Source organism: Dermacentor albipictus, chromosome 1, assembly GCF_038994185.2.
Source record: "Dermacentor albipictus isolate Rhodes 1998 colony chromosome 1, USDA_Dalb.pri_finalv2, whole genome shotgun sequence".
Lineage (NCBI taxonomy): Eukaryota > Metazoa > Arthropoda > Arachnida > Ixodida > Ixodidae > Dermacentor > Dermacentor albipictus.
Window position 1 is genome coordinate 352,577,150 of NC_091821.1, and position 26,390 is coordinate 352,603,539.

The 26,390-nt window shown below is 41.3% G+C and overlaps 1 protein-coding gene across 1 annotated transcript; it reads left to right on the forward strand.

Moving 5' to 3' along the window:
• The first annotated feature begins 5,963 nt into the window (after positions 1–5,963).
• Positions 5,964–25,496, forward strand: LOC135909605 (katanin p60 ATPase-containing subunit A-like 2). Its single transcript, XM_065441585.2, has 16 exons — positions 5,964–6,310; positions 6,390–6,447; positions 6,510–6,580; positions 6,673–6,833; positions 6,926–6,965; positions 7,759–7,894; positions 8,538–8,594; positions 10,709–10,804; positions 13,483–13,581; positions 14,734–14,797; positions 17,328–17,446; positions 17,804–17,898; positions 18,087–18,194; positions 20,348–20,528; positions 22,212–22,314; positions 24,474–25,496. Exons 1-16 carry the CDS (start codon positions 6,246–6,248, stop codon positions 24,617–24,619), a joined length of 1,599 nt encoding a protein of 532 aa, XP_065297657.2. The 5' UTR covers positions 5,964–6,245; the 3' UTR covers positions 24,620–25,496.
• Positions 25,497–26,390: the final 894 nt, after the last annotated feature.

Consider the following 26,390-nt stretch of genomic DNA (forward strand, 5'->3'; position numbering starts at 1 on the left):
ATTTATATATTATTTGATTTCACGAAGAACGTTTAAAACAAACGGTAACTTTCAATGGCTGCCGAGCCGCGTTGGTATTGCACGGAATGAGCTAGCTGACGCAATTGGCTACCTCAGCAGACCTGTTAAGTACCCTGACCCCCATTGAATTTGCCTTATCATGCGCCAATACTGTTCTCGGGGGATGTTCTCGAGGACATCCCCAGTTTGTAGTTTCTGCGAGAGCTCTGACGCTTAAGAGGTGCGTGTACTTGAAGTACGCCCGCGACATTACTTACAGCGGTATCGCCTATATGCGTGTCTGTTTGAACCTCACTGAACAACGCCCTCTATCAGTGAGCGAAATGCTTGGACCGTGGTCGTTCCCTGACAAACAGAAGCGTGTCGTCAGTGCCCTTCGCGACTTAGGCAACATTCGCGAAAGGTGGGCAACCTGTCTATCATGGTGTGCAATCCTATCCCATTTTTTGCGCCCCTGACAAACATATTTTATTACACATTTTTTTTTCCTGATCTTCCAAAAAGGCAACTTCACGATGGCTCAGAAGAACAGATGGTTGACTTATATAACCCTCTCCTCTCTCTTGTGTGTTTTCGCCTCGTCCTGCCCAATGCGCTGCTTCACCACCAACGAATGATAGTTTGCGAAACGTCATTGGTCGTTCCCGGATAGCAGCACTCTACAGATGAGATCACCAAAAAATGTAAACACATGCATTCATGCTGCCTTCATAGATCTAGGACGTTCAATAGAGGGCCTATCTGGAGTTTGCACTACTACTGCTCACTTGTCGCCAATAAAACAGTAAAGTATATTTTTTTAAGGAAATTGGCAGACTCTACAGTAGTTGACATCTACGTAATTTGAGGCACTGCGCAAATCAATGCCGCACGAAATGCCGACGCGCGGCGAGCTGGCAGGGTCCGAACGGTCCAAGACGCGCGCTTTGTCGTTTTGGCTATTGCCGCATACAGTGTTTCGAGATCAGGCGCGATGGCACACGAAAAGCAAAGGTAAGCTGCATTCGGCGGCGATATTCTCAAGCAATGTCCAGTGGTGCATCACCTTTGAGACATTTCGCCCGTCTGTACATCGGACGCGTCGGAGTGGACGAGCGAAAGTCGAGGAAGCAACAGAAACGCTGTCCGCAGGAAGGGCACGCTGCACATTTAGAAAGGGGGGTAAACCGAGGGGCCCGATTTCTATTAACCATATCACGAGAAGCCAACAAACCAGGACACCAAGAAAACCATAAAGGAAATTACATGCATAATTGAATAGAAGAAATGATAAATTAATGACCATGAAAGTGGATGAAAAAAAAAAAAAACTTGCTGCAGGTGGGGAAACTTGCCGCGGGTAGTGCAATCATGTGCGTGTAATATTTGTTAGTATCTTTCTGTGCGTACTTCTTCTTGGTTTTAAAATATGTTGAGCGCTATGGCGTTGTGCGAATAGTGATTTTGTTACGATATGCTTTTTTTAGCTTAGTTAAATAACGCTTGTTTAACATTAACGTAACAGTACGACCCTATTACCCAATGCTTTCCTGAAGGCACGTAAGGTATGCATTATTAAATATAATAAATAAATAAAATAAGCATACCACAAGCAGATACGTGGAAAAGCAATTTGTATTCTTGTGTTTGATTGCATAATTAACATCTTAATCATTACTGTTTCAATTACGGTGATGCCTGTTTGGACAGCAATACATATATACTAATAAACGAGTAAATGACTGCTAATTTATCATTTCACGCTTGGTGCACAATTTGTTGCTCCTTGTAGCCTTGAAACTACAGCTTGCCGCTGGTAATTGCACCCATATTGACGCAGCCGAACACATAGATGTTCTTTAATCCAAAAAAAGAAAGAAACTTAGCTGAAACGCTTGAGCTGAAACAGGCTTTGCGCGTTTTCACATTTCAGTGACACTTCCCCTTAAATATGTATTTGCCTTTGGACTGACATGCCTAATCCTTCGAGTTAGGCTTGTCCGTTTGCTGAGAAAGCCAACACTAGATACACTAGACGAGCATAAAATTTTGCTTTCTGTAGTCTGGAATAATAATTTTTAATGATTTCGCGTGTTATCTGATGTATGTCAATACGCGCAACACCGGTTCCTGTCAGTAAACAGGGTTCAACATTTCAGAATCAAATGGCAAAGTGATCCCCATTAATGTTGGTGACCGAGCACGGTGAAGAAGGAGCCAGCCACGCTCACCACTGAACTTACGCTATCTCGTGCGAATGGGAACGCCGTAGCAAAACCTGCCAGCGCGGGCGCTCTCGGAAGCCATGCCAAGCCTCAGTTACTTCCCGTCGTTTATTTCTACAGATGGCGGTAGTTGCCTCAGCGGCAGTGATTGAACAGGTGATTAAAACGAACATAATTCCAGTTGGATGGAGTGAAAGCAAGGTGAACCTCATCTACAAAGGCAAAGGCGATAAGGATAGAACGAGCTCGTACAGGCCAGTTACAGTAACATCGTTGCTATGTAGAACGGAAATGCAAGCCATAAAATTAGAACTGTCGAAATAGACGGAAACTAGTGATGTATACTGGGGGTACAGAATGATTTCAGACTAGGCAGACGCGTGGAAGATAACATTTTTGATCTAACTCAATGCGTAGAGATTTCAGGAGCTCAGAATATACGTTTATGCATAGCATTTTTAGATATTAACGAAGCTTACGACAACGTAGACAGGGAGTTGTGGGATATTCTCAATCACGAAGGCATAGATGACGATTTCGTGGAGCTGTTGAGGGAGATATATAGAGCCAACCCATGGAGTAAAGATTGTGTGGGAATGACGATATTGTAATGAAGTGGTGGAAGTTCACCAAATTCACCAAGGACTGAAGCAAGGATATCCTCTCTTTCCATTGTTATTCACGCTTTAGTTTATGTTAGGGGTACAGAAAGGCAACTGGAAAAGAGTCAATTAGTATTTGATTTATCATACACGCGTAATGGAAAAAGGATGTGACAGAAGACCCCCGCACTTATGTATTTGGACGACATAGTGCTACTAGTCGACAATGAAAGATATTTACAGGCACTGGTCAATATGTGTGGCAACGCAACGACAAATCTAGGCCTCAAATTTAACACAGAGAAATCTGGAATTATTATCTTTAATGAAGATACGAGTAACTACGTGGTGTCGATTCAACTGCAAGTCATGTCCATAGTCAAGGAATATAACTATCTCGGCGTATACATAAGCGAAGGAAAGGCTTACTCATGCACCCACCAAAATAATCTGAAAATAAAATGGAAGCGGAATGCAGTAATAATGAAATAGAGGGCATTTTGGGGCCACAATAAATATGAGGTGGTGCGTGGAATCTGGAAAGGAGTCATGGTGATAACGCTGACGGTCGCAAATGCCATTCTGTGCCTAAAATCTGATATATTGTCGGGATTGGAAGTTAACTATATAAATCGGTGGGCTGGTTGGCTTTGGGGGCTCGAGCGCAGCAAAGCCACAAGTGAGGCAGTGAAAGGGCACATGGGTTGGGCCTCGTTTGAAGTAAGAGAAGCGCAGAGCAAAATAATTTTTGCAGAAATACTCAGGAGCATATGGTTCAAAATAAATGGGCGGCTAAAGTGCACAAGTATCTGCACCGAAAAAGCGGTGGGTTTGCCCTGCACTGAAACCGACGAGGCTCCGGCACCTCGCAGCAGTGGGACTTTCGCGGCATATCCGAGTGATTACGCTGCGTGTACGCCGGGACCACATTATCGATCCCTCTTGGACTTCATTAGATCAGCAAATCTCTTTTCATTCGTTTATTCATCCTTATTCACCCCCATCCCACACCCCTGTATGCACTGAAGCATTTACCCTTGCATTAAAAAAAAAAAATGCGTGGACGCAGAATGGAGGAAGAGGTAAAGGAAGTTGGCAACCAAGTACAGGTTAATGAAAGTGCAAACAGACATCCAGCAGTAATCAAAGGAAAGTGTGAGAAACGGAGGCAGTGAATTGGATGCGAAGAATGGAAAAAAAAAAAACGAACGAAGGGAAAATTTGTATGATAATACGAAGGGAAGTGTCTGGTCAATTAAGGCTCGAGCTGGTTACCTAAGGACAAAAATTTACAGCAAAAAACATTCGCAATTAGATGAGGCATGTGTATGCTGCAGCAAAAATCGGGAAACCACTCAGCACATGTTAATGGAATACGAAGGGGTTCACTCAGCGAGACCAGTACGTAACATATGCAACACAAGCGCTTGGATTTAAAGTATAGGCGGAAGTACCAACCGGTCAGCAGCGGAGATAAGCAAGAGAAGTTCAGAGTATCGGTGGGAAAAAAGCAGGGAAGAGACTGATGCGACCGGATTCATTGCAGACATAGGCAGCGGTACAAGGTATGTGGAGGGGATTACAGAGTTTTATACAAAAAATGCTAGAAGGAAAAGCATTGATGGCGTATACCTGAGTAACTCAAGCAGGCTACGTGACGATGTGTCCCCGCATCATTTTAAAGGGGATGCCAATTAATAATAATCATCGTCATCGTCATCATCGTCGTCGTCGTTGTAGCTAAGTTCCCTTAGCTTGGTTCGCTCGGCCACCTCAATGCGCTGCTCGTCTCCGAACGGAGACAGAACGCATCGAGGCTTTGCTCGTTTTGCATACACAACCAGACACAGAAAACCGTCTTTACTTGGAAAAGAATGCTTTGCATTAAAAGAACATCGCATGCCATAGGCACAGCGCACGAAGCAGCCAGTAGTACACTATGGCTAGCAGGCTAGCGGGACATGACACACTTGAACGGCACAAGCAGGGGAAGCAAATCTATGACACGGGCTCCATGGTTCTCTACGCGGTTTGAATCGTACGGAACTTTCGGCGAGTGGTAATTAATGGCGGTGCTTATTTCAGTTTCGTTATGAGAAGGATTATGAGGGTCCCATTTTCAGTATTAAGACTTTGGGACCCTCGTCTGTATATTACATTGATGTACCTATGTTTTGCATATGAATAAACGTCAACTTCAACTTAAGAAAAAAAAAAACTTCAAAAGAAAACGTCGATTATTACGAGATGCATGTTTTTCCGACGCGTCGACTCGTAAATTTTGGACAGAGGCTGAAACTGGGCTTTTTACACGGCTGAAAATTTCGGTTCACTTGGCCTTTAAATAGCTACTTATCCCATTTTGAATGAACGTCGGCCGATCTCGCGCGATAGAAAAATCGGGAGAAGAGTAAAGAGCGGAGAGAGAAAGCGTACTTGCGGATATGTGGAGAGAAAGAGGAGAGTAAAGCATCTGTTTGGTTGGCGCGGGCGTTTGACTTCCCGCACTAGGAAAGGAGGAGGGGAGGAGAGCGCGCGCTAGTGCTCCTGCATATGCTAGCACGCTCCAGCTACGAGCGCCACACGTGAAAATGTATAAGCACTAGAAAAGCGCGACGTTTATGTTTAAGTTGAAATTCCCGCCTTTCCGCATCACACGATGGCACTGATGCCACCGAGCACGAGATCATGCTCGGGAAATTTATAACTTCAATAGTGAGTAGACGCCTAGAAACTTTAACACTAAAATGTCTTTTTTTTTCTTAGTCACCAAAATATTCATTTCTTATTTATCGCAGATTCTTTGTAATTCTTTGAAAAGTGTGTCGAGCTCTGCCATCTAGGTACCGTTACCTAAACTATGTAAACGCGACGACTGCAACTGATGAACTTACGGGCATTCGGTCAAAAATAATCCTGCGCGTTGGGCTGCACGCAGTGCACCTTGTTTGTCATGGCGTTGATGCGGGATGATCAGCTGTGCCATACAGCAAGCATTACCACGGTGACGACAGTCTGCTGATCATCTTGAAGGAGGCTTCTGATCAGCTACTAACAGGTATAACGCTATGTTATTAAAATCCGCCCGTGTGGCGTCACATTCTTTTCTTTTTCTCTCCCGAAGACAGGTGTGCGCGTTGCGGCTTTGCCGCTTGGCACTGGTCAGCGCTGTCAAAGGCGTTCGTGCGGGCGATAATGCGGCTCTCACGATCAATTGTTCTATTTATAATTCCGCGGACGAGCGTCGGTGACCTGCACGCCAGTGTCTCTCACGCACAGTAATAACATCTTCGCTCCATATACAGTTTAGAAGCTTACAAAAATAAGCAAGGAAACGGCGCAGGTCAGCACGTCAGCCAGTTCCACTACGCGGTCGTTCGAGCTGACAACAGTCGCGCCGTGACTACTTTACGAAGACATGCCGTTCGCGCCGCTTAGTTCTGTTATGGAGCCCAGGACGGTGAAATTTTCCTATACCATGAGGTTTGTGAAGGCAACTGGAAAATTTTGTTTTCGGTATGTATACATGTGGGTGTCCTCGCGTTACTCTTGTTTTTCGCAGGAAGATGGCTGAGTCAAAAACAGCAAAATCCTTTGTGGACGGGCATATCGGTGACACTGTAAGTATTTAGTTCTTAATTGGCAGCTGAGCTTAGAGCTGACGAAGGCTTTTAACGTGCAGGAAGAACAGAAATCAGCCGTCCGAAAGCGCAACCTCCTGGTCTTGATCCTACACTACCTTCAGCACCAAGGGTGAGGAGCTCTACTTCACTATATTTGCCTTATCACTTTACCTAGCTCGGTGCTCTATAAAAATTGCCTCACCCTCTGTTTTCTTTTATAAGGCTGATGACAACTGCAGAAAGCCTCAAGACTGAATCAACACTGAAACTTGACGATTATGTTCTCTGTGATAACGTCGACCTGGAGCTAATACTTCAAGAGTATGAAACATTCCAGTTCGTCAAGTTCAGAAAACAGCCACATATCACCCGTAAACTGGAAGGTGTGTTGTGTTAAATTAAATTTTATGCCTGCATGGTTTGTTTCCCACAGCAGAGACACCAACGTTTATTGATTGCTCCATTTCTCATGCAGAGAGTGGCACACAGAAACATTCAAAGTCATCACGAGCGCAGTAAGTGATTGCAATGTTGTTTCCCAAACTGCATGATATGTTATTTCTTGAATTCGTTACTTTTCAGTTATATGCTTCCAAATTTAGTTATTAACATTCCCCACCAAGGGGCCTGCAAGTATATTTGTTAATCATCAGTGCTTCTCGAACAGGATAATGTAACAGTTCTATTCCAATTATTTTCTTTTTCACACTTCTTCAGTAGTAGGAACAGCGCTCCATCTATGCTATCACCAGGATTGGCTGGCATGACCAGTGAACGGTAAAAAAGGAATAAAATTTAGTTAAAGGAATCTTTACGTTATATCAGCCCTTATTTGCTGAAACTTTGAATATATGAGCCAATGAACAACATAGCATGCTCCGAGAACTTACGGTTGCAGCAGCTTGAACGGCTTGAACACTGTCTTGTGCAGTGTTGTCAGCAATGCTGCAGTCACTTCAGTAGTGCAGAATGATTGTTGTCATGTCACAGTGTCTAGCTAAATATTATATTTGCAATTGTAGAGCCTATAGCATGCTAAAATTTAGGTCACGAACTGCTGCTGACAAATGGGTTGCATATGAGCTTTCAGCACAGAGCAAGTTGCTATATATTAAAATACTGGAGTGCAAAAGTCACTAGGTGACTCACAAAGTACATAGTGCTCATTTCTTTGCCAACCCATCTTTCAAATGTGCTGTGTATAAGAAAAAAAACATTCGCACTATGGATCTGTGTGGACTCTGCCGGCTGTACCACTGTACATGCACAATTCTTATCACTGTACTCTTCTCCATCACAACTTTTCAGTTCTACACAGGGACAGTCAACTCAAACATCTAGCAATGGAAGTGGGTCCTTTTGCAGCACATTTCGGATACGGGGCCTTCATCGAGCAAGTAGTGACGAAAAGCACAAATCTGAGTCACAGCTCTCTAAAGGAAAGGTAAACCATGCTCTCTATTTATCTTAAGTTATGTTTGGATTTGTGAGTTCATTTTACAGCTGAATGCTAGCACTTGTTGTTTGAGTGCACAGGTACTCTATATGTGTCTCATATGTGCACCACAACTTTACTACATCAAACTGAAATGTATTTAAATATACTAAAAGTAGTATAGTACTTGGAAAACTTCAGTCTGAAAATACGGTAACGTTCAATTGTTACTCTGAGCCAGCCTTACTGTGTAATCGAATCACGCGGACTTCACTCGTAAGCCAGTCCATGCACTGTGAGCGATGCCAACAGAAATTCACACTGTTTCATTACTGTAAGCATCTGTTGCCTTTATTTTAATCAGTTACCTAACTTTCCTGTAACATGCCATGCATTTGGTTGCACGCCTGTAATATGTCCAATGTTCTCTTTGAGCTGTTCAGCATCTTACCAACATTCCTGTTTAATGTCTGATATTATGATCTAAATAATCTTTTATTAATAATGAATAAGAAGCATTCCTCTGAAAATAAGTTTGCAGAAGCAATGTAAATTTCGTTGGTTGTTGCTTCAATTCTTGCAGCTGAAGCAATACTGTATTTCAATTGTCCTTTCTTGTTTCACTGATTCCTCTTTTGTATTTATTTCATAGCTTGAAAACACCTTTCGGCCAGAAAACATCACCATTGACAGGCGCCTGGGAATACAGGTAAGCAAACTATTGCCAATAGATAATAATGGCCTTGATTCATTTTAGGGCTGAACAGTTGATAACTTAACTGTCCGATTAATCAACAAATGCTTCAATCATAATCGTTTTGCTTTATCCCTGTTAATTGGCTGAGGTCACATTAGCAGAATCAGGCAAGTGCCAACACCCCTGTCCTCGCGTCACTTGTTCTACACCAAGGAAGGCAGCCACAGATTCAGTGTTCCAGCTAAGATGGTACCTGCATGCATGTTTCTCAGGAGTCAGGACAAAAGCCATCTATGTGTATTCTACTTCAAGCCAGCAAGACGAGTAGTCAAGTAAATTGCCCAACACTGGGCTTATGATTTCTTGCCCACCACAGTAGCTTAGTGGCCATAGTGTTGTGCTGCTGAGCCTGAGGGTCGCCGGTTCAATCCCAACTGTGGCCGCAGCGGTTCGATGAGGTTGAAGTGCAAAAATGTCCTTGCACATTAATTTAGGTGCACGTTAAAGAACCCCAGAGGGTCAAAATTAATCTGCAGTCCCCCACTATGGTGTATATTATAATTAGAGATTTAGGTGCATATTAAAGAACCCTAGATAATCAAAATTGATTGTGAGTTCCCCACTCTGGTGTGCGTCATTATTGGATCGTGTTTCTTGGCACGTAAAACCTCAGAATTTAATATTTTAGTTATGATTTCATCTGAGTGTATTTGATGCTATCAATGTATGTATGCTCAAGCAAGGTGTCACTGACATAATAATAAAGGCAACTGTCTTCAAATAGTACAGGTTGGTTTTTCTATAAAGTTTATGTACATTTTTAAAAGTTATCAGTTTTGATTTTTAGCTCACATATGTAAGTCTACAAATCCCATTAGTAAATTAATGTATTAAAAAGATGTGGTTAATTGGGTTAACATTTTTGATCAATGCCCAGCACTAGCAAAGTTGTAAATATACCTGTAACAATGTCCTAAGTTATGATACTGTAGAAAGTCTGCTGTTGCCAGTAACATGCCTAGCAGGGTGCCGTTTAAGTAAATAAGGAAAAAATTTAAATTGTTCGGGCTTTATTGTGCTTTATTGCATGTGAGTCCACTACTTACTCTTTAAATATTTTGGGTGCCATTTTCAAGTCAATCGAAACTGCAAAAGTAATATGATTTTGTCAGTTATCACAATATACAAGTTTGTTAGTATCTTCGGGAGGCGTAATAAAAAAAAAAAAGCACACTCTTTCTCTTTTGCTTTCACGTCTTTCTCTCTCTCTCTCCTTGCCTTTTCACTGTCGCAGCAAAAACATGGAAAGTAGTGGCACTGACAAAATCTATCTTGGTTGTGGAAGGAATAGATCTCTTGGCTAACTATCAAGCAGTGATACACCATAATACTGATGCAAGACAGTGTACGACAGGTCAGCATGTAGCCATGGTTTAGTACACAAGATCCATTTTGAAATAGCTTAAAAGTTTCTTACATGGCCTCTGTGCCAATTCTTGGTTACTAAATGAGAGTGGCTGGCATTCTCACTGTCTAGAGTGTGTGTTCCATCAATGATGAAGCAGACATTTCATGCATTTTGTATATTGGAGGCACAGACTTTAAACACCGTGCTGATGCCAGAAGCACCATGCTGATTGCGACAATTGCTACAGCGCATATCACTAGCGCCTTGAAAGATAGTCTGTCAAAACAGCATGAGGAACAAGGATAAGAGAAGCAGATGACACAAGCCCTAGTGCCGTCTTCTCTCTGATCATTGCCTCTCTTTATGTTACAGTGTGGAACACTGTTTGTGGAACAATATGCTCAATATGTTGCAGTCAATACCTTATTAAACTTCAATGTGTGGCACTTCACAACATGGTAGTTTTTGGCAGAGTAGTGGACATCATATGGATAGATACATTCTGTGGCCTGATGAAATAATGAATGTTCTTGATATGGCCCTTCAAAATTAAAGAAACAGAAGCTCAGTGCATTAACGGCGCGTTAAAGAGAACAGAAAATAGTGCACAGGTTTATATATTGTGATTTAGTAAAGGACCCTTTTTGTCTACCATGCCAAGTCTGTGGATACTCACGCAGCACTTAGTACTAGAAAGTGTGATGCCGTGTTTGTGCAGATCTGTACACCTGGATTGCCCCAGCTAAAGCTGCCGCAGGCCATGGGTGCCACTTTGGGGAGTGAGTGGTTTAACTTGGTCGACATCATTTCAAAGGTAAAGAAAAAAACAATTATGCGAGAACTTGAATGCACTGCCCTTAATGACATGTAGCAGAGTGGAGCTTATTATTGGTTTGGTAGACTTACTGTGATTTCACATTATGCACATATATGCTGCCAATACTTTTGTTAGCTTTGTTTTCTGTTTTCTTTAGCATAGAATATGACATGGCATGCACTATGTGCATGACTATGTGCCCTATGTGTGTCCTCAGGACTGTGTTTATGTCTCCTTCTTGTCTTGTTTGTTGCACTGTTCTTGTTCTGAATACCATGCACCGACTAGAACATCAGTAAACTCTTTGTAATAGATACCATTCATCTGCAGCAAAATATATGGGGTGATCGTGCTTAAGTTTTACAGAATAATTAAAATTAGCTTGTGGCAGATAGCATAATTGTAGTCCTTGAGCTGGATTGCTTGAAGCGGCGGGTATTACTTACGCAAGAAATCTATATGCATAATTGACTAAATAACAAACATTTGCTAATTACCTTGTAATGAATTTCTTTATGGCACATATTGCAATTTACAAATCTTATCCAGTTAGTTGGCAATGCATACCCACTTGGAACAAATTTCGAGGATGGCACAAGTTTGGCGATATGTTCCATCAAACTAGCAGTGAAAATGCACTGTTGTTCCACTTACATTCTTAACAAAACATTATTTTGTTCATCAAAGCACAAAAGTAACTGTAATGTCCATGTATTTTGTCACACACTCTGGCAATGAACATCTCGAAATTGGAATCATCCTGAAAAATCAATTTTAAGTGAATACACCCGGCAAACTCACCTGCTGCAATTTGTAAGTTGCAATATGTACAATAAAGTAAATTAAATATTAATTAGTGATTTTTGGTGAACTAGTCAATTATGCATTTCGATTTCTCACTCGTGTATTGTCTGCGGCTTCGAGTAATTCTGCTCAAGCATTACAGTTACGCTATCTGTCATGGGCGATTTTTTTTTAATTCTGTAAAACTTAAACATGATCACCCCTTATGTTCAGAATGAAAGAGCCATTAGCAGTTATGAACTATACTTACACCTGCAAATTTGCTGCATTCATTTCACATTTTTTAGCTTGCTTCACTGCCATCTTGCAATGCAGATCTTATATATACTGCTTGGCCACATTCTAAAAAGAGCTTGCTTGTGTGCTGTGTACATTTGTACAAAAGGAAGGTACTCTTACAGTTGTTTTATGTTTGTGTGTATGAATATGTGTTTGTGATATGCATGCACACATACTATATGCATGTAAAATATTTTTCATGCTTGTATCTCTGGACAATATGATACCTTGCATTTGGTAAGGATGTCTTTTACAGGGTGCACAAAAATGACAAACTTCGAGTGCTAACTTTCACATCTGATTTTTCAAAATCAAGGGAAGTTAGATGACCTAGCTTTTTCTCCAGTGTTCCTTTTATTTCTGCAATTGCATGTCCATATGCACACACTCGTATAAGTGCACTTTGAACAAGCATGTGGTAGCCATAGTGAGCTTGAGCACCAGTACAAGTGATGCAATCTAAGTAGGAGAATGATGATGAAGCGGAGGCCATTTGCCCAGTTACCGCAATGTAAAAAAAAGGGGATCATTCTACACCAAATTTCCCAGACGTGTCACTCAACTATGCCAGATCTTTGCTCTTTTGTTTTATAATCGTGACTTTTTGCTACCTTGCTTACAATCATTTTCAAATGTACTTTTGTAGAAAAAAAAATTTCGTGTCACGTGACATGCTTTTAAAGTTTGATTAAGTATGTGAGAACACAGTACTGTGAGAAAATTAGTAATAAAGTTATTCCAATGTGTAATGCTGCACAACTTTGCCTGCTGAACAACAAAGATTTATCTTCAATATGTAATGGTGCTTATCAGCAATATTGGTCATGGAAAGTTTCTTTGATGTTCCAAATTTTGACAAAAATCTGCAATATTGATTCTTACTGCCAAAACTACTATTGGTTTGCTCAATGTAGTTATTTCGCTTGACTTTCCTGGAACTCAACTTTACAGCAAGAAAATCTCTTGCACCATTACATTGTATGGATTTATTGAAACAACATGACAAACATACTAAAATGTCAGTTTTCATGCGGTTTCAGCCCTGATTTTCGCAGTGAGGTGCTCCATGTAAGAATATGGCATAAAGTGCATTAGATATGCCTATATTTTGGTGCTTCAATTCCATACATATCTTATTTTGATTTTTGTTCTAAGTGGGATATAACTTTTTTTTTTTTAATTGGACTCCTATGCTATTTATGTGATAGGATCTGTGCCACCACTTTGTGGCTCAGTGCAGTAGCTGTCCTGCTTCAGACAGTTGGTGCACACAGTATGGGACTGTGATGCGAATTTCCTCAGCATGTGAGAGCTAAACTGTGTTGCCCAGCCAAAAGAACTATTATAAAAATTGTCCTTGCCTCGCCGATTTCCACAATGTATGTACGTACATCATTTGTGTGGCGTCGGAAATGCGACATCGCCCGTGCTGTGATGCCGGGCCCACACACGCACACACACACGCATGCACGCACATACACACACACACACACATATATATATATATATATATATATATATATATATATATATATATATATATATATATATATATATATATATATATATATCTTTCTCTCTTTCTTTTGCAGGATGTCTATGTGGACAGTCCAAACGTCCACTGGAATGACATTGTTGGCCTTGAGTCAGCAAAGCGGCTTATCAAAGAAGCTCTAATCTACCCAATGAAGGTCAGTTCAGCACCTTTTTTTCTGTGGTATTTTGCAGTGCAAACTATACAGTCGAACGCCTTTACAAATAAGTGCTTGGGACCTTCGAAATCATCTGCTGCACAGGTCACTCTATTGTAACGTTGCACACAGCACCACTCACGATAGAACCAGGACAGAATTATGTCTTTGCTAACAGGTCACTTAGTTGTAGACGCATTCATTGTAGAGGTGCTTGACTGTATTTAGCAAAGTTTATTTCAAGGGTCCAGCAATAGTTCTTGAATTCATTACATCATGTTGCCTTGAATATCTCAGCAGAGAATTATACATCCATCAACATTAGAGGTTAATCTTGTTCAAGTAGCACTTTGAATGTGCTTGTACTCATTCAGCATTTAACTTTTGTTCGTGAGCTCATTCCTCTTTTTTCTTCTCAAGATATTTTGTAACTTTCCATAAGAGCGTTGGAAGGGGCATTAAAGCACTGGCACCTCAATCTTAAGCTACCATATAAAGCTAAGATGAAACACACACCACTACGGCTGTAAACAAGCACATAGCTTTAATGTTCCAAATGGAGGAGCCCGATGCCTGTAGAGCAGACTGCAGAGATATGCTATGTAGTTATGTTGCGGCTCACATGAAAAAAAAAAATAGGATGTTGAAATTAGTCTACAGCTTTGTGCCGTAGTGTCACTCTTATAGGAAGTTTGACAAAAGGTTCTTTTGCATGTAATAAAGATCAGTCACTCAATCAGTACCACTGGGAAGAAGAAAAAAAGAAAAGAAAATTCTTTTTGTTTTCACAAAGGTACCTCAATCAGTAAATTTGAATTCATAGTTCACAACACAATACACGTAGAAGCTGTACTATATCTAGTATGAATGATCCAAAGACATGATAAAGTGATCTTGTTTTTTCATGACGAGTGTCACATAATGACAGCGTTTAGAGAGAGCATGGTTTAGTGTTATTGGAAGCTTTTGTTGGCTGTGCAGTTCGTTATTGCATTAATACTAAAAAACATGTTATATAGTTTTCAGACTTCGAATTATTAGTTAAAGAGCCTATCACAAACATTTGATGATGAGTACATTTGAATTGGAACCACTGTGCTGTAGTTAGTCATTTATTCAATTATGCATTTATTATCGTTGCACGCTGCTTAGTATCCAGACATCTTTTCTGGAATAATGGGTCCATGGAAGGGACTTCTGCTGTTTGGACCACCAGGTGGATTTTATCTCACATGTCACTGTGTTGTGTGCCTGTTTTTGGACAACCTATAATATCTTCAAGTTGAAAAAATTATGGTTTTCCCTTCACAGGCAGTAACCACATGGAACACACATTTAGTATGGCATTTCCATCTGCAAAGCACGCATTTTATGATTTTACAAATTTTATAACAGTGCTACATTTATGGCTGAAATGCGTGCATAGTGCAAGCTACTATATTCTTTTTAAAAGTGAGCACCTGGAACCCCTTTCAGTGAAAGTCACAGTGTGATGATAACACAGTGCAATGTGGAGATGCCATGATAAATATTCATTTGAAATATGTCCCATGATAGAGAATAATTGTCATCCACCCAACAGTTGCATGAAGTTACAAAGGAAGCCAGTACAGGTTTCTTAAGGAGAAAGCTTCACTTTTCAGGAAAAACTTATTCTGGACTGGTGATCGAACCTCTCTGGGGTGGTCACTGTACCATGTGAGCTAACCAGGAGGCTAGTGGATCACAGAGCTGGGCCAATTAACCAACTTAGAGCATAGAGACACCAATTATGACAATCTTGTTCTGCAGAAATATGCAAGGTAGCTTCACGCTACTGCCATGTGGATGACAATTACTTCCTTCTATCAAACTTCATCTTGCAGACTTCTGCAGGACAGATTTGCATACATGTTCCATGTGGTTTCTGCTTATGCCTTGGTAAACACAGCATGCAGAATTTGTTTACAGACCTCTTTCATTACGTAAAATCAGAGGCATGCCAGTGCTGGTGTTGGGGTATGTGCCATTGACAATTCACATGATCTGCAGTCGTGCAAGAAGATGAAGTACAAGAAGAAAGTGAGACACAGGAAAGGGTGTTCCCATTTTGGCCTTATCTTTTTTAAACTCGTCTCCTCGCCTCTTGTCCTCTCGCTCATTTAGGTCATTCTACCTAGCCCAATTTTCTGCAAGGCAAGCATTATTGAGCTGTGTAACTCTGTCACAAATTGACGTTATAGGAAGCTAAACTTCCACAATAAAAACTTTGTCTTTGATTGAAAGTCACAGTAGTAAATGTAAAGATAGTGGCTGTTTGTAATTTAGGACATTTATTAGTTATGACGCACACACTTTGCAACACGACAGCTTTTGTAAGCCATGGCATGACCTCAGCATTGCAACAGTGGTACAGGGTGTACAGTTCCTTTAGAAAAGATGTGTCCAATTCTAGGAACAGTGGTATGAAAGCCTGATACCCATTGTCAGAAGAGTAATTGCTGTTAGCTAGATCTACAGAACCAGCAAACTGAGTTAAAGAGCCTCTTACAAGTTCGGGTGTTTTAAACAGACAAGCGAGGCGCATGGATTTTGTGCTGATTATTGTGTCTGCAAGCTATCAAACTGCTGCGCGGCATGAGAAGAGCTGAAATTTTAAACACAAGCCCGCACTTCCTTCCTCTCGAGAGAGCCCTGCTTTCTGCTAGGAAATTAAGGTCACATGCATAAACGCACTGCCTACAATTTCCCTGATTATGATACATGGCGTCGATAAATCATACAATACAGAATGCACAATACCACCACTCAAAGTATGCTGCACAGCAAAAAAAAGGAAAAATTAAAAAAAGGAGTTGGTGCTCATGATGTAAATGAGATGCAAACCCGTGGCTCCACTATAGGAGAAGGCTCAAACGGAATGTTTCTTGCAAACGCTAGTTGAGGCAAAACAAGTGTCCATGTTGGCAGTAAAGCTAGCCTCCTGGCATCACGGCAACATGACATTTCAGTTTGTCCTACTTCCTCTAATAATTTACGTATTTCGAGAATACCTGCGATAAAATGCTCTGAAGATGGAATTATAGAAGTTCTGATGTACTATAACCAAAACTTTCTATAGGCCCTGATGAGGGGTCCTTTAACAAACTGTGCGCCTGACATGGAGCCTTGTGTTCATTGCCTAAATGTCAGTGTGCTGGAAATAACAGTGCCACCTTTGTTTACTAGCATGAAAGAGGTCTTTTTGCCACTGTCAAATCAATTTCGCACCTTGGGCTGGTGTCATCTCCTATATAATTTAACTTAATTGCTTTCTTTTTCACGAGTTTTATTTGTCTTCTGGTCTTTTGCTAGCAGTCCCTGAGGTGCAGTCATATTATTCCTCCTTCCTTCTTGTTTTTTTTTTTCCAAATGTGTATTGGTTTCATGTTTTATATAGTGGCAAGTTCTACACCTTAAATACAAACCTGTTCTTCAAATTTTAGAGCAGCTCAAGTTTGCCTTTCATGTGATGCTATAAATAATTATCAAAATTACCGCTAACATTTTTCCGCTGCTAATGTATGTCTAGCCATGTAGCCTATCTGCAAGAATGACAGGGTTCTAGATAGGGCAGTTTCCTTTAGAAAAAGAAGTGTTCCACATAAATAGAAACACCTGGTATAGCGTACACAGTACAGAAGTGAGCAGAGCTCAGATCTGGCGTAATGTTGTAAATCTTGCCATCAAGTAATTAAACAGTTGTATTAATAAATGCTCTGCTTCAGGCACTGGAAAGACACTCCTTGCAAAGGCCGTTGCAACAGAATGCAAGACAACATTCTTCAATATCACTGCTTCGACACTAGTCAGCAAGTGGCGAGGCGAGTCTGAAAAGCTAGTCAGGGTAAGTAATTCTTTTTCCTATTGCCATATTGTGCAGTGCTTATAGATACATCTCCTAATTTGCATGTGCTTGATACCTTGCATCTTGAAACTGTCAAGGCGCAGAAAGACGAGAAACAAAGAGAATGGACAGGACGGAGCGCTTCCACTTCCGTCCTGTCCACTCTCTTTGTTTCTTGTCCTTGTGCTCTTTGACAGTTACAAGGTGCAAGTATTAAATCAACTAGCCCAGTTATCCATTCTGTTACTTGATACCTTGATTGCAGTGATAAGGAGTGTTTTTGTGTTTTTGATAATTATGCTCTGCTAACACAGAGGATTCATTTTGCATAACTTGAGGGCACTCTTTCTCATGTAGGTACTGTTCGAACTGGCCCGTCACAACTCGCCTGCAACCATATTTCTGGATGAGCTCGATGCACTGGTTGGGGCTAAAGGTGCACTAGGAAACAGGTAACCAGCCGCTGAGTGCAGCAGTTCCAATCTTCATTTGTGCACGAAGAGCACAGTTCATCTTTCCTGTCAGACTTTTCTGACGATTCATTTTCTGTGCATTTTGATTTCTGAATGAAGTACAGCAGCTAGGCTTTCCTTCCAGGCAAATTCTGAAACTCCCCCAATTGTGTGTTTTCATGTTGCAGTGAGAACGAGGCCAGTCGTCGCATGAAAAGTGAGCTTCTGATACAGATGGATGGTCTCAGCAACTCTAAGGATCATGTCTTTGTGTTGGCCACTTCTAATTCACCATGGTGAGCAAATGGTCATTTGTTGAAGCACCGAGAAAATTCAGCAACGAAAGGACATAATGCTAGTTGCAAATTCTAAGTGAAAATCAGTTATTGGTTGCATCTTATGATGGTTTTACAGAAAATGATTGCACTTTCATTTTTGCAGCACCAGAAGTTCAACTTTATGTCAACCTACAGAGCACCATTGACAGCATTAGTAATCAAGATGCTTGTTTTTGCAGTGTTTAATATGTTTAACGTGTTTAATATGTTGGCACATTGGCAACTTCGTGATGTAAAACAGTCATCACCTTACATAGTTGTGGTCAAAGCACCAAGGCATGAACACGCATAAAGATAAAGGGAAAGACAATGCAATTGCAGATGACTTACTTATGGTCATACGACAAAACTAAGGCATGGGAGCACATATAATGTGCAACCTTATTGAATTCACAGCAACCAGTATGGTAGCATAATTTTTTAGTGAGATCTGCCAACATACACAGCAACCTGAATATCAAACATGGACGCACATTACCTATCGTGGCTCTCATCAGCCTTTTTACCATGTTTCCCTGCTATGGGAAGCAAAAATACTTTAATTACAGATTCTTGTTCTACATATTTTAGCTAAAAGTTTAGGAAGAATAAAATTTGGAGGACACTTAAGCTGTGCCTTTAGGAGTGGAATGTGATAGCATTAAAAGATCCCTGACTGCTTCTCAGTCTTCCCGGTAACTGCAACTTATGTAAATGTAATGTATACCGGCAAACGATGGCAGCAAACACTGTGCACAAAGGCAAGTTTTCTGGTAGAAATGCAGCCTCTTGCATGGGCCGATCCTGGAAGTAGTGCACGGCAAAAAAATTACATCATTTTTAGGCTTCCATTTCGCACTTTTATTATTTAGGTCTGAAAAGATTTAACATAAAAGCTGTGCACTGTCGGTGTCTTGTTTAATGACATTTGTTTGTGGGCTGTCATTCTCAAAATTCCTAGGAATAACTTTCTCAAGAATGTTAGACAAGGTAAGAGCAACTTTAATGATAGACTGGTGTGGCAACCCGCATGTATTGCATGTCATATAGCATGACGTGGCATATACATGTACCTAAATACATATGACAGTTTTTGCTCATGAAGAACTTCGCCGACACTGGATATTCTGCGACACAGGACTCTTACTGCTGTTGCATTAAAATGCACAATGCAGACAACGGTGAGAGGTCGAGACACAGACAGTTCACCTGTGTTGCGCATTTTATTCTTTCTAAGCGTTATGAAGCAACTCACCCAGCAGCTAGTTTTATTAATTAAAGTGACTTAATGCATTGAAATCGTTATGGGCCTACAAAAATTTTGTGAGTTATTTTATTTAACTGGAATTTAGAAGTGCACATAATTAAAAAATGGCTGTGGCTTAGGTAAGGTTAAGCCCAGGATGCGAAGCATACTAGCCTTTATTTTAGTTGTTGAACCACTGTTTAGCCTGGTGAACTGCTGTTGCTTGGCTATATTTGGTTCGGCTAGACGAAGAAACAACTCATGCATTACTTCTTCGCCTTCAAGAGTGGAACGCGACAGCGTTCCCGTCGACCCGCCAAGGGGTGTAAGACAATGGGCTACAGGGCAGCGACTACGCGCCCCGCATTGGGCGCGGTGAGCGTCGAGCAAAGCAGCGTTCGGCGCGGCAACGAAATGTGCGCCTGAGCAAGAGACGCACGCCTTAGAAACAGCGCGTTTCTAAGGCAACACCGCATTCACTAGAGGCGCTTTTGTACCGCTTTGAAGCGTTGTACTCGTGGCTCAGTGGTAGCGTCTCCGTCCCACACTCCGGAGACCCTGGTTCGATTCCCACCCAGCCCGTCTTGCAAGAGTTGAGCCAAAGCCACTTCTCCTCTGTCGTGACGTCACGGTGTCACGTGATTTCATGGTCACCGCCGCGCCTGAGGAGCTGGGTTGAGCCCTCGTAATATGCTTCGCATAAAAGTGTGATGCCATGGGCACGCTTGTTCAGAGGCTTCATTATTTTAGGTCAGCGTTTCACATGGGCATTGTCTTCTAGTTTCTGCTTTTGAACTTTTCCCTGTCTCCCTCTTGTAGTTCCACCCATCAGAGGTTTCATGTGTTGACTGTAACCACAAAACAAATTTGATGCCTCTGACAACAGGGATCTGGACCATGCTGTTCTTCGACGCCTGGAAAAACGTATCCTGGTACCTCTGCCAGGCAAAGAAGCTCGCACCTTTCTTTTCCACAAGTTCCTTGAAGGCGGTCAGAGTGCCAAGAGTGGTGGCCGCCGAGAGAGTTGCTTCGTGGCTGCTGACATTGACTACAACCTCGTCAGCGAGGTGGGATTGTTTGTTTCTTCCTCTACCTCACTCAGAAAGCTTGCACAGTTTACATATAGCAGTGATGGAACAGATGCGCCAAATTGTGCCAATAGCAGCCCCTTGCCCCAACCTGCTTTAATATGGCATCTTAGTCGAAAATTGTGCGGTACCTGCCCCGAAAAAAGTATTCGAACTAAAACCTCATTCTGCTTATGCTACCCAGCTAATAAAATTGAAACCAAAACCTAACCCTAGAGCCCGCCATCTTCCATCATCATCAATATGGAACTAAATGGAGCAGCCATAGCCTGTGTATTTCTTTCCATTGAAAGTTCACTGTGGAGTCTTGTTTGGACCGTTTAGGTCCAAACAAGAGGTCCAGGGCATGGAGTTAGGTCCAGGGCATGGAGTTTGCTCAAGAAGGATATCGGATCAAAAAGAAGCTTTAAATAATGTACAGTCATACATTCTTTCACTGCACTTGCTGACAGTACTGCTTTAGAAATATTTTGTAGTACGCCAACTCAACCACTGACAGATAATTTGCTCATTAGTGGGAAACTTCCTTGCAACTCTGCATGATTTGAAGACAATGTTTCACGGTTTTAAACAGCTTTCACATGTTCCACGGCACAGTTATACAGTAGAGATTGTGTGCATCAGAAGTAAAGGAGCCTGTGGATGTCTTTTCAGTAACTTCACTTTAGTTGTGCATGTCCTACAGTATGGTCTCATTGACATGCTCTAGTTCCACGAAACCTTGCTCGCTTGAAGCACACTGATTGCACACACAATGCCTGTTGCAAGTTATAAATAGCTTTATACTATGACATATGCACAGGAAAACCAATTCTAAAAACCTAATGAAACTAGCTTTATGATTTCAACCTAAATGTCCGAGTGATGTACGTAAATCTGGCTCCACTTACTTATACACTACTTCATTTAAAATTGAGACCATATCTGGTATATAAATGTAAATTGGGTACTGTGCTGAAAGTGCTTGTTGCTGCACAAAGTCAGCTTTCTGCCTGTGTCGAGGCCTGTGCTAAAAGGTCAAATGGCTGTTTCATCGCTAATGTTGACAAATACATACACACATAGGGAAACTACTGCATACTTACAAAAGAGTGCTGGTGTCGCTACAAAGGCAGCAGTGCAATTTGAAACCAAGGGCCATGTTTCGTGCCGTTTTTTTTTTAAATTTTTTATTCCTTTTGCTCTTTGTCATTAGCCTAGGTGGCACAATGCCACAATTATTGCCAGGATTGGCCTCTCATTTCAATGGATAATAAAAGGGATGGAACATTAAATTAACTGTTGCAAGACGTAGCCACCAGATATCATATCTTGATTGTAAATATACTAGATTTTGATAAGCTACTGCTTGTACATCTGTTTGTAGCCCCGCTGTTGCCTATATGTGCCTGAAACTACAAAACTACATAAGAAGTCCACACGTAGCCCTTGGTTGAACCTCTGTCAGCTTTCTGGTTGTCATTGTGTTACATTGATACAATATTTTTTTCAATGGCATCAACAGTTCGTACAGCGTCGAGTAACATCAACAATCTGGAAGTGTTCAGAATAACAAACAACTTTACTGGATTACTTAATAATTTACAGTGATCACTAGTCTTAAAAAGTAATTAGAGCACCACCATCAATGAGTGTGTGCCTGTGTGCTTTCTTTTGTAACAGGCATCAGAGGGTTATTCGGGATCAGACATCAAGATAGCCTGCAAAGAAGCAGTGATGAAGTCCCTCCGTCAAGCACTGGAAGCTGCTGAATGCTGTGATAATGGTAAGCATTTCAGTTCTCACAGTTACCACTGGTGCTGCTAATTTTTTATGACATATTATGTTATTGAGATCCGAAGTGTTCTGCACAAGTGAAACAGCCAGTTGTGGTAGCTACATTTAGAAATGTAGCTTTCTCTTGGAGCTGCTGTCGTCATTGTTGTCTTTCCATGCCATAATGTGGCGGCAATGCACTTGAACTAGAATTTGTTTCAGAGTAAAATGGGGGGGAGGAGGGGGAAGCAAATGACATGACAGGTGCAGCAAATGTAATTTTTGCATTTAACTGTTATTTTTTTTTTCATGCTGAATTCTCCTGCACTACTGTTTTTGATGCAAGTACTGCTAGCATGGTAACATAACCTCGCGAACGAGAGACATTTTGTGTGTGTGTGTCAATTGGTGCCAGCTATAAATTTTATGAACAATTAACTATGATATGTTGAGTAAGTAAGATGACATTTAATGGAATTGAGCACATTACTTGGCCATCGAACTTTCTTAAACATTGGTTCATATACTCTGGTAAGGCTTATGGATGTTGTATCGGCACTTTAACAGTTTTGAAATTACTACCAAAATTGCTTTTAACCTCCTGGCAAATTTTTCATAACATGGTGATCAAAGCTCATGCATGATGGTACCACAAAAGAAACAATAGGGTAGGCAAAGTCAGATAAAAAAAACAGCACTCTATCCTGTCCCAACTGCTTTCCATCAACACCAAGTAACCCCACTCTCTTCGTTAATTAAAAAAATAATTTAGTGCTGTATTTGCTGTCCTCTTAGCTTTTCCAACTTCTGCACAGTCACAGCTTTGCAGCTCAGTCATAGACAAAAACGTGCTTGCATTTAGCACGTCCGCTTGTTGTCACAATGACTGGTTAGCATTTGTGCTCCACTGCACTTATTTTGCAACCCTAGTGATCACTCAGTGAAGACTTACTTATTTATTTCACAATGCCCCTAAAGGCCCTCGAAAGGGTATTATTAGGCAGAGCAGGGGATACAAAAAAGAAAGTAAGGTGAATGATATTATATAAAAGCTACAAGAATATACAAAATAAAGCGATAAAACCAAATTCACAAGTGAAACTGATCAACAATTGAGAGTTGATTGAGTAATAAAAACATATGAAGTACAAACTTGAAAATAAATATAGCAATACGTGCTCATCAGACGCAATAAATATGTAATAATGGCAAAAAATACACATAAGTGCTGAAAAAGTGATAGAGAAATAAAAGTGTTCTTGCTCACAATTGAGGCAATTGTTTGAACATAACAGTAAACAAGTAATTTATACACTGATAAGCATATACACTGGCAAAAAGTCTTCTTTGGGAAGACACACAATTAGGTAAATCATTAATATAGATTAGGAAAAGTAGTGGACCAAGAACGCTGTCCTGTGGAACACCGGAGATTACTTGGGCAGAAGACCCGCCGTGGTTGCTCAGTGGCTATGGTGTTGGGCTGCTGAGCACGAGGTCGCGGGATCGAATCCCAGCCACGGCGGCCGCATTTCGATGGGGGCGAAATGCGAAAACACCTGTGTATTAGATTTAGGGGCACGTTAAAGAACCCCAGACGGTCGAAATTTCCGGAGTCCTCTACTACGGCGTGCCTCATAATCAGAAAGTGGTTTTGGCACGTAAAACTCCATAACTTTTACTTGGGTAGAAGAACTAATGTTGTTAGCTCAGTTGTATTGTATTCTAGATGAGAGGAAATCTCTAATCCTCCTAATAGCAGTTGGGTGTATGTAAAGGTTCGTGAGTTTCAGCAGTAGTCTGTGAGAGAAACATGATCAAAAGCGTTTGAAAAATCTAGAAAGACGGCATCAACTTGGAATCCATGGTCTATAAATAAATGTAACTTCTCTAAAAAGCCTTCTAACTATGGTTCGCATGAAAAGCCCTCAGGAAAGCCATGCTGACATTCAGAAATAATTTTCTGGTCTTCCAAATAATTGATAATTTCAGTATATAAGTTGTGTTCAAGTACATAGTTAGCAAGTAGTAGATGATGATGTTTGTCATCTGGAAGGCTACCAAAGAGGCCATAAAGATACAAGAAGCGAATGTGCTATTTTTGTGATATAATTTATCTTCAGTACTTCAATTACATTCATACACCGTTGGCGACATTGTCAACTGCAGAGGCAGACGGAACTGACCGCATCATCCCTGAGCCAGTGTCAACGGAGGACATCTTGGATGCCATCAAGCAGACCAAGCCCACTGGCAAAGCACTCGCAGCAAAGTTTGAAACTTGGCACCAAGAGTTTGGCTCGTCACTTTCGTAATGTGTTCTCCTGTAACTTTCTCAAAGGCTGCATAGCCCACAGTCAGAGCAGGCAACTGTGTTTTGTCTCTAGTGCTAATGATTGCAGCCATAGAGCTTCCTACAAAAATTACACTAGTCTCTGCAAGAGCTGCATGTATGGTGGTTTAGACAACATGGAAATGATGGTTAGAACGTGAATTTGACTGAACTTCATCCTCCATGCCTTGTGACTTTTGCAAATAGATAATTTTCTAAGTGCAAGAATTTGCAATGATTATGCATGTGCGCGGAGACTTATTCCTTTCCTTTGTTCAAAAAACTATGATTGCTTGGAAGTGAAATTAACGCATAATAAATAATGCAACAAGAATGTCTGAAGCCACAAGCACTGAGATTAGACAAATCCATGTACTACCTACGATTCCTGTGTTAGCTTAATGATTGCAGTGCCAGAGTTCTCTCTAGTAATTTTAGTAGGAAACTATGGCTGCAGCACTGTTAAAGCCCATGAAAAAAAAGCATAATTCCAACAAAACAAAGAGCATGTTTGCTTGGTGCACATGAACTGCAGAGGACATTTCTACAACCATAATAAGAGTCTTTATGGCCTATGCAACAGTGTTCAAGTCTGGGTACTGTGTGGCGAGAACTGCCATGCACACGTGATGGCTTGGAATTCTTTCATTGCATGCCTCTTTGGCTGTTACTAGTGATGTAGTTTCGTGTTCTGCAGTTTCGGCATTATGCAGCTTTAACCCATCCTAATGTGATGCTGTCATGCCTTGATATGAGCCGTGCTCATGTACTGTTGCGTTGAATATGAGCTGCAACATGTCAGCCATGGTTGCATCTTGAGAAAAAAGGTGGAGAGGGTGTTGCCATTCCAGAAATGTGCATACCCTCATGCCGTACACTGTGTGCTTTCTTCGTGGAGCAGCCCGCCGTGGTTGCTCAATAGCCATGGTGTTGGGCTGCTGAGCACGAGGTCGCGGGATCGAATCCCGGCCATGGCGGCCGTATTTTGATGGCGGCGAAATGCGAAAACACCGGTGTACTTAGATTTAGGTGTACGTTAAAGAACCCCAGGTGGTCAAAGTTATTGGAGTCCTCCACTACGGCGTGCCTCATAATCAGAAAGTAGTTTTGGCACGTAGAACCGCGTAAGTTAATTTTTTTTTCTTCGTGGAGCAATACACTGGCTCGCCAAGCAGCCATCGTTCCATCGTGGATAAAAGAAAAAGTAGAAAGTTGGAGCGGCATGGCACCATGATGATGGCACTGAGGGCTTACAGGCTGTCCTGCAGGCCAATGTATTATCAGTCCACGAATAAAGCAGACACCGTAAAGCACAGGAGTATGCGGTCATTTCTGGAATGGCAAAACCCTCTCTACAGTTTTTCACGAGAATGTAGCTGCGGCCATGGCTCATGTGTTGCAGCTCACACTGAGCGCAATAGTACATCTGTAATTATCCAATCACTGACCGTAGAAATTGAGTCACTGCTGTGGTTGGGTTGTGAGCTGCTTAACATCCTGACCTTTAACGATGGTCCTTGTCTACTGCTGGTACACATTTAAGAAAATGAGACACTTGACACCTTTTAGGTCTAGGAAATGCATTTATTAAGTGCATTTAAGCATGGCTCACCATGAATCATCATTTGGCTGAAGGGAGCTAGCTATTTCATCACAGCTTTACTAAGGGTAGCCAGTAGCTAAATTTAAGCAGTGAAGTTTTAGGTAGTATTTATAGCTCTGATGGGCTTAGCAGGAATCACTTGAAGCAGTTA